The following is a 9,338-nucleotide window of genomic DNA, read 5'->3' on the forward strand; positions in this document are numbered from 1 at the left end:
CCTCCTCGTGCCCCTGCCCTAGCCATCAAAACTGCATCACAGATGAGGCCAAGGTGAAGTAGCAGGACGGGCTGGTAGCTGGCCCCCACAGGATGACCGCTCTTAGACCAGTAGGTCCATCCGGACCACTGCAGAGACACTTCAGAGTCCTGAAGCTGTGTTCACTCAGGATCAAAGCTGATCCTGCTGATCACGCTGGGACTGGGACTTGCCTAGTGCTCATGAGTCCACAGCCAATTGATCTCCCAGATGAGGCCTTTGGCTTCTAGTCTGGTGCCCAAGGCAGCCTAACACACCTCCGCCAGTCCCAGAGCATGGCATCTTCACCCCAGCTACTGCAGGAGTGACCAGGAGAAGAAGGCCTGGGCTGAGTCACCGCTCTGCCTTCTTAATGGCCTTGAACACGGCAGGTCATTTTGCCCTGCACGGCCCTGAGGCTTCCCCTGGAAAATGAAAATAATGTGGCTCATCCTGGCTTCACACAAGATCTGAGCACTGACAGATGGGGCTGTAACTAGACCCAAACTTGCTCCAAATAAGTCATGGCAGGACTTGGCAGAAAAGGCCCATCTCTCCACTGTTCCTAGTTGTTGGGGCTGCAGGCTGTGCTTTCCCGGGGACCAGCCTCCCGGCACCCCCAGCACCTCCAGGGCCATCTCGCAGGGGAGCAGCTCAGCTCAATGGCAAACACCTCGTGACTGTGCATAGTTAAAAATCAAGGAAGCGATACAATAATCTGGGGCACAGTACATCTGAGCCATAGATACGTTATTTTAAGGATATACTTTTTTTGTTCGGTTAAAAATGAGTTGATAATCCTGATTCTATTCACAAGTGACAGTTTCATCATCACACACTACAGACAGGAGATGTTATGACGAAAAGGCTGCAAGTCTACGAGAGGAAGTCAGTCGGGCGGGGGAGCAGTGGGTGACTGACCCCGCACTTCGAGGCGTACCCAGGACGACCCTTTGGAAGCGAGGACCCTAATGTGGCAGTAGAACATCGACATCATGGAAACTCACAGACAGAAGCAGCTTTGTGCAATGTAAACATCGATTTTTTTTTTAAAAGGACAGTAGTTTCAAGTCTCTCTCACGTGTTCTCCCACGCTCGCTCGCTCGCTCGCTCTTTCTCATCTACTTCTTTCTTTGAAAACGTAAACATATAGGAAGGGCCTTGTCTGAGGTATTGAGGTATTCCTCGGAGGTTAAGGCTGTTATCAGTGTAGGCTCTCCTGGGCCTCTTTCAGCAAGCTGTCAAAATCCATGGCTTCGTACTTGCTTTTCCCAGATGCAGGAAGGGCCTCCTCTGGATTGCCGTCTGGGGGGTCAGTGGGAGGGAGAGGATCAGTGAGCGTTTATAAAGGCCAGACAACTGGCACATCTGCCCCGGAAGAGGGGGCCCCCGCGGAGCGGGTGTAGCCCAGGCATCAGAGGAGAGATGAGCACCGGACGGTAAGCATGGAGATCTCTAGGAGGCTGCCTCTGTCTTACAGAGCAAAGGGCACTTGAGCAAGAATATTCTAGAGCTCCTGTCCATCTCTAGCATCCCAGAATCCTACTTGCCCTAGCAGTGTCCCAGCCATTAGTAGCCTGTTGTTGAGTCACATAAGGGAGCAGCACCAACAGAGCTGGGTGTGCAGACGGGGGCTGGGTCCCTAAAACAGGTGTGCTTCTGGCCCGGGCCCCACCTAGTCCCGGATACTCGGTCCTGGACTGTGAAGGTGACCTTGGGCTCTCCATTACACTGCTCTTGTCTGCCTTTCTTTACCAACTTGTCCCCGAGTGGCAGTGGCACGATGACAGCGTTGTCACGCTGTGGTCCTTTAATGGACAGAACCCCTGCCTTGTTGGGGTCACCACGGAGTCCCTTTTCCTCAACCAGGGCAGCAGCTGGCCAGGGAGGTCATGGTTCCTAGAGGCCATGGAGGCTTGACTTTGTTTTTGGTGCCAGTCACGAGACAGGACAAAGTGGACCAGAGACCAGTGCAAAAACAGGATGGCGGCCTCCAGGCAGAGGGCTGGAGTTACGCCCTTCAGCCAGTGGGCTTGGGCAGGGAGCCACATCCCGAAGGGGCTTTAGGTCTGGGTGCCATCACTAAAAGCCACTGCCTTTTAGGCTCTGTGTCCTGCTGGCCTGTGGCTGGGCCCTGGGTGCTTACCGCAGTCGGTGTGTTGGGGCCAGCAGGAGTGCCGGAGCCTGCCCGAGCTCAGCCGGAAGGAGGGCTCGTTGCGCTTCCTCAGGGTGGTGCCATTCTGCAGGGACAGGGCCGCATGCTCAGAACACCGGTAGGTGATGAAGCCATGCTTCTCGCCTCTGCGGGGACAACAGGGAAGCATGTTTCTGGGCCAGCCTGGCACAAGCTGTCAGCCACCTGTCGCTACAGGAGGGGCAGAAAGCCAGTGACTCGTACCCTTGTTACGGGGCCCCACAGTTCGAGATGGCACCATCATTAGGCCCACACCCGTGTCGGGTAAGAGTCAGAATAGCTCATCTGTAGGATGTTTTCCCGGTGCTGGTGACACGGTCTGACACACTGTCCAGCTGACCCAGGGACACGAGTACCGTTACCTCCAGCTCCCCACACAGAGACAGGCCGCACAGAATTCAGGAATCTGCCCAAAAGCAAGTAGCAGAGCGGGGATTTGAATGCGGGCTTTCCTGATGTCAAAGGGAATGCTCTCAACGCCTCTCTGCACGTCCCTGCCGTGTCCAGCTCCTTGCTTTCGCCAGGCTTACTCCCCTGCTCTTCTCACTGCCTCAGCTACCACTGCCGTAGTTGCCAAATCAACCTTCACTTCCCCTCAGATCGCCGGCGTTCTGTACACCTCTGATGGCGGAAGAAACCTCTGATGGCAAAACACCCAGCCCCTCTCCCCACAGACAGCCAGGCTCCATGGTCAGGATAAGCTTATTGCCCACCCACAGCTAAACCCCAGAGATCCACCCAGATCTTTGCTGGAACTGTGAGGAGAGGGCTGCTGCTTCTAGTAGGGTAGAGGGGAGCTTAGAACAACCAGGACAGGCAGACACCCAAGAAGGGGCCAAGATAGGGGGACCCAAAGTGGGCTTTCCCTTGACATTTTAGTTCTACAAATAAGAAGAAAAAGAATCTGACTGATAATCCGTCTGCAATAGAAATGTTTTGGGGCAGAGACGGAGTGGCATTTCCCTACTGCTCAGCACAGGCTTAGCCACAGTGGGTACCTAACTCACATTCAGGGGAGTTGCATTTCCCAACCCCCTCTGAACCAAGGCAAAGTTGGAGCGTTTCAGCCGCTTTCAATGTCTGAAGCTGGGAGTACACCCAAGACCCTTTTTGAAAGACCATGTATGCTTTTTAAATCTTGACACATTGATATTTTTCTTTGGAGATTCATCTGTTTCCTCTATTTTTCCGTGATATTCTGAAGACTGTACAAAACTTTAAAAAGTTCTATTTGTGTGATGACTCTTTTTTAAAAAATTTTTTTTTGGTAAAAACTAACATAAAATTTACCAACTGGGCACAGTGGCACATGCCTGTATTCCACTACTGTAGGAGACTGAGGCAGCAGGATTGGGTCCATCCCAGCCCAGGCAACTTAAAGACTTAGCAAGACTTTGTCTCAAAATAAAAAAAATAGAATAGAAAGGGTTGGAGATCTAGCTCAGTGTGAAGGTTTTTGGTTCAATCCCCAGTACAAGGAAGGAAGGGAGGGAGAGTGGGAGGGAGGGGAAAAAATAAATGTACCATCCTTACTTTTTCTGTATCTGTTAAACAAGTATCTCCTCTACAGCCCTTCCCTCATATCCTGGCAGCCCATCTCTCTGCTTTCTGTCAGTATGAATTTTTTTGTTTGTTTGTTTTTGAGACAGGGTCTCACTATGTAGTTGAGACTGACCTGGAACTCACTATGTAGCCCAGGTTGGTCTCGAACTCACAGCAATCCTCCTGCCTCAGCCTCCCGCGTGCTGGGATTACTGCCGTGCGCCACCACGCCCGACCTGTCAGTATGAATTTGATGACTTCAGGGCATCATAAGCGAAACTAGAGTATTCAGCTTCAGTGACGTCTACATGCTCTTTCACGGGGTGGCCTCTGTCATTATCTCTTTCCTTGTTAGGGCTGCACGGTACTCCACTAGAGGGACAGATGCTGTTTTATTTTTCTGTCCATCAGTAGACATCTGGGTTGTTTCTACCTCTTGGCTATTGGGAACAATATTGCCTTGAACACTAGGGAAGCGATATCTCTTTGTGATCCTGTCTTCATTTCTCTTCTACCCGTAGGTACAATGGCTGGGTCACAAGATGCTTCTAGGTTGAAGTTTTTAAGAAACTGCTATATTGTTTCCTACATCGGCTGTAATATTTTACTTTCCCGCCAATCCTATACAAGCGTTCCAGTTTCTCCACATGCTCACCCACCCTTATTTTCTGTTTTGTAACAGTAGCCATCCTAATGGGTGTAAAGTGTTACAATGATTGATATACAAGAAATCATTTTCTTGTTGAGGGTTTTATTTTGTTTTTAACTATTATTAAACCACAATTTAAAAGCCCTAATCACTAAGTTTGCAAGTCTAATGGGAGATAATTTAGAAACATTTCCAAGCTGACAAAAGTTTTGACATCTCAGTTGTGCATTCGTGGCAACAGGGGCTTTCTGCAGATTCCCTGACAGATGAAACACTGCTCCCCAGGCGGGTGAGGAAAACCCAGGGCTGCCTAACAGAGCCAGGGCCAGGACTACCGCTGCAGAGAGTGGAAGGAACGTGAACAGCGCGGAGATGCCGTGGAGGCCGGGGGTCGGGGGTGGACCCGTGAGTGCCAGTCTGGCTGTGCCACGAAGGAGACACTCAGATGGTCCGAGCCCCCCAGAAAGAAAAGCAATATAAAGAATACAAATGCCTGTGACCCGGGGGCGCGGGAAGTTTAGGTGAACCACGGGCCACGCCTGCTGCCTTTGCTGGTGAACCATCACCGTTGGTCCTTTCTCGCTCGGCCTGGCTCCTGGGCCTAGGCCAGGGGTGGCGGACTCAAGGCAGCCGTGCCGCAGTGGGCTGCCATCACTGAAAATTCCAAAAGGTTCACTCGTGCTGCTCTGGGCTGATCTACAGACCTCCTTGGGCCTCTTCGGTGCACCCAGCCTGGATGGGAACCTGTGCCCTCCCCACTCCCCTGCCTGCAGCGGCTTGTCTGGACTCACCTCTTACTTCTCGTCAGCACCCGGCACTCTACGATCTCGCCAAACACCTCAAAGCGCTTCTTTAGCTCCCAGGAGCTCATGTCGCTGGAGAGATTTTGAACATACACGACTCGGCCTTCACCCTGTTCGAAAGGGGACAGAGAGGGACCTTGTCACTGCTCCCACGGAGTCCTCATCTCTGTCTAATGCCTGGCCGAGCAGCAGCAGCAGCAGCTGGAGTCAGAGAGAGGCCGCGACAACCTGGGTACTGGAGGACCTGACCTTATGCAGCAGGGCCACTGAGTACGAGAGGGAAAGCGGCCCTCAGAGGAACTACTGCTTACATGAGGGGATGAGGGGCTGAGGGGAGGGCAGGGCACTTGTTGCCACAGATACCACTGCATGATCGGTCAGCATCTTCTGCATCTTGACTTTTTTTTGGCACCGGGGATCAAACTAGGGTCCTTGCGCTTGCGAGGCAAGCACTGGAACCACTGAGCCCAATCCCCCACCCTGCACTTGTACCTTGAGTCTAAGGCGGGTGGCGATGGGGTGGACTTGAAAGTTGCTGAAGATGTGTTAGGAGCCAGGTCATTTGTGGGGATCAGAGTGGGTGGGAAGGAGAGGTAATGAGATGGGGCCTTTGGGGCTGCTAGAGTTGCTGGATCTTGGTCACAGCATTGTGACCATGACGTCACCTGCAGACGCCAAGGACAGTGTGACAGACGTAGGGAGCAGGAGTCCTGGCTACAATCCCTCTCTGCTCCTCGTGAGACCTGTGATGCGATCCTGCTCCTATGGATGGGCAAGACTGCCTGTGGTTTAGACAGGCTTTCTCTGGGCACGGGCACAGCCCCCAACCCCGGAGCCACAGGTGTCCGGGGAGAACACTCAGGCCTGGGCGCCCCAGGAGGACAGCGTCAACAGTCACGGGAACCACCTGTCTCATGCCGTGATACGTCTGGGTTCTGCTCAGCAGAGAAAGCTCTTCTTCTCCCGACCTGAATTCTGCTAGTACCAGAGCTCCTCCCCATCCCTCGGGCCCAGCGCCCTGCGCCTCTCCACCCAGCCAGGTAACCGCACTCTTCCAGCAGTCCAGGCGTGACCCCGACAGCGGGAATCTCAGTCGTGACGTCATGACGTCCTTGCAGAGTGCTCCCGGAAATCTGTAGTTCCATCGCGCATTCCTTTGTTTACGAGTCCACCGTCTTTCTTTCCCCTCTGCCCCCACCATGGGGGTCTGGGCTTATCTGCTTTGTACATCACTGTCACCCGAAGCCTAAGGTTGTGTCACATTTGTCAAACTGCGAAAGGCCCAAACGGGCTCCAGCAGGATGGTCTATGCTCACGATGTGGCTTTAAGAACCTGCTTGTAGCTTGGTCTGGTGGCGTAGCGCTCTGGGAGGCCAAGCAAGGAGGAATTCGAATCTGAGCCCACCCTGTGCAAGTTAGTGACTGAGCGAGACCCAGTCTCAAAATAAAGAGAAGCAGGGATACAGCTCAATGTGAAGGAACGCTTTTGCTCAACTGCCAGAAAAAGAAAAACCTGCTCCAGAGACCCCGTTCCCGAAGCGCCATGTCCTGGGAGTCTGTTTACCCTTCTGTGTTTCCATCCTGCTTTCTCTCCCTTTTTTCTAGTGACATGAGGTATGTGGCTGGCTCCAATTGCCCTCTGCAGGGTGCTTCCTAAGAGATTTTCTTGGTGGGCAGCTTTGTAGGCTGTGGGCACACTTGGGGAGAGGACCAGGGAGGTGGGTGCGGAGGACACAACAGGTTCTCCTGGTCTTTTAGCCCAGCTCAAGTTGAAGAAAACCTTAGAAAGCACAAGGCCCAATTCCCTGTGTACAGAGGAGTTAACAGGCCGAGGGGAGCTTGGGGAAGCCCAAGGCCACATTCAAGGAGGTGGCAGAGCTGACTTGTGGCCCAGTCCGCTTGGCTGTGTACTCCCTCCTCCCCTCCCCCTTGGTGCTCTCAAAGCCACTGAGGCTGAGCCCTAAGTTGCCACCAACTGCACACCTCGTGGGCAGTCTGTTGCTTGGAATTTACATAGTGTCAGCTTTGATGGCTTCTGGTGACCCCTGCGACTTTCAAACGAGGGAAATATAACCGTTCTGCAAGCCACAGTCCCTCATGCCCAGGCAGTGGTTGAAGGCTGACAGGCTCAGCACTTCCTGACACCCCTGTATGTCCCCACTCACTCTGGGCACCGGGGCCCCAGGACACTTACAATGGCCTTTTCCTGCTGCTTCCTGGCACACCGGACACTTGGGGTTCCGTCTGCACATGGACCTCTGCTCTCACATCTGTCGGTGAACAAGCAAAGCAGAGGCACTCACTGTCAGCAGGAGCACGGTGGGCGGAGGCAAAGGCTTCTGAGGGCAGAAACCCAGCTTTCCCTCCGCAAGGACAGCCCAGGACCGTGTTGGCTCTGAACACGGGGTGCCCGCCTTCTGCCAGCTTGCTAATTATAACTCTGCCCTTCGGAGCCTTGCCTTTCACTGCCGTTAGGGGTAGAGAAGCCCTTTTGCTTCATTATCTTAGTTGACCCGAGGGGGAAAAAACTACCTTAGGAAGTCTTGTTTCTCCATTTTCTAGATTAAAAAATCTGAAGCTTGGGTTCAAGATGGGACTTGCCTAGAGGGGAGAAGTCAGAGCTCAAAGCAGGTCTTCTGGCTCCAGAACCGTGGCTTTCTACTGGTTTGTGCCTTGTCCATCATCAGGCTCCAAGCACAGCTCCCTGCCTGTGCTGGGTCAGGCCACCAAACTGTTCATCTGCAGAGACTGAGCGGGCTCCCTCACGCCTGTCTCACGCTGCTCTGTGCCTCCGGTGCAAACCCTTGAGAAGTGCGGCCGGGAGGATGGAAATGCAGACTCCTGAACCAGACAGTCTCTGCTCCAATCCTGCCCCTACCACCTCCCACCTGGGCGACCCTGGCCAGGTACCCAAGCCCTCTCAGCTCCACTTCTTCCTCTATGAAACGGAGATAACCAATTATGTCCACCTCTGTGGCCATTTGTAAGGCTTAAATCAGAAAATGCACATAAGTACTTGGCCCAGGAAATGCTCAGTGGATGCCTGCCCTGCTTTGCTATTTCAACCTGAGCCTCCGCCGCCTCATCTATAAATGGGAATGAGAAGCAGATGCACCCTCCAAGCCCATGTGGAAAGCTCCAACAGGGCGGGAGAAGGGAATATGACTTGCAGCGTTGGAGAGCTATAGGATAATGGGGTCACCATCAACTGAGTCAACTTTCCTAGCCTAAAGAACCCAGAGACTGGATGATCTTGTGGAGTTCAGGTTGTCTGCTAAACCAGCCTCGGTGTGCTCCTACTGATGGAAGCTCAGTAGCAGCGAAGACAGGGGGTCAGGAGAAGGTTGGAGCTTGTCAAGTACTAAACCCTGCCAGGCAGCTGAGCAGGGACTGAGATAACCAGTGAGCAGAAAAGGCCAGACCTGCGGACGACTCAAAAGCAAGAAGAAAAGGAGCCCCGTGAGAGTTCTAGAGAGAACCCTGACTCTTCAGAGGGGAGCAGGCAGGGAAGAAGACCACCCTGGTCACACAGGGTGACTTTCCAAACACACCTCTGCCAAGCACAAGCCTGGCTCAGTCCGCTTGCCCCAAAGCAAGGCCAAGATTGAACTTTGGCCACAGAGGGCTGCCAGGCAGGAGTTGCCCCTGGGGAAAGTAGAATGGAGCCAGAAACAGAAGCCTAGAATTTTCTGCCAGAAGATGACTGGGACTGATGGCTCCTGGCTTGCTGGGCAAAGGCAGTTAAAGAAATTGCTGGGGAATTAATTTTGAATAACTGACAACTTAGGGCTTCTCAACACTGGTCTGTGCAAAGCCCAGGACCCCCCTAGAATTGATGTTTGTGTACAACTTAATAGCGAGATGGTCATTTGCTTTCATGGGATCTTCCAACAGGAAACAGTCATTGGTAGAAATGTGTTCATACAAAGCTGAATGTTTCTAAGAAAAGCCCTCTGGATGCCCCGATTTTCGGTCTCAGGGTATGGTCCTTGGTAACATCATCACCGGTGGGGAAACTATTAGAAATGCAAATTCTCCACCTTCATCCCCATAGAATCAGATAAGTACTCAAGGCTGGGGCCTTCAGGAGCTCTGCGGGTGCAGGTGTATGTGTGTGTGGGGGGGGGGGGGC

General features: G+C 53.0%; 1 protein-coding gene across 1 annotated transcript in view; it reads right to left on the reverse strand.

Moving 5' to 3' along the window:
* Window positions 1-12: 12 nt before the first annotated feature.
* Ppargc1b (PPARG coactivator 1 beta) overlaps window positions 13-9,338 on the reverse strand; it is a 91,303-nt gene continuing 81,977 nt past the window's right edge. The window contains exons 10-13 of the mRNA XM_033765544.1: window positions 7,401-7,476; window positions 5,195-5,316; window positions 2,165-2,319; window positions 13-1,323 (exon numbers count right to left, since the gene is read on the reverse strand). Of these exons, the coding sequence (XP_033621435.1) occupies window positions 1,223-1,323; window positions 2,165-2,319; window positions 5,195-5,316; window positions 7,401-7,476 (454 nt within the window). The 3' untranslated portion in view covers window positions 13-1,222. The remainder of the gene's footprint in view (window positions 1,324-2,164; window positions 2,320-5,194; window positions 5,317-7,400; window positions 7,477-9,338) is intronic.

The sequence above is a fragment of the Fukomys damarensis genome, unplaced genomic scaffold (genome assembly GCF_012274545.1).
Source record: "Fukomys damarensis isolate Sample0158 unplaced genomic scaffold, DMR_v1.0_HiC HiC_scaffold_3, whole genome shotgun sequence".
NCBI classification, from domain to species: domain Eukaryota; kingdom Metazoa; phylum Chordata; class Mammalia; order Rodentia; family Bathyergidae; genus Fukomys; species Fukomys damarensis.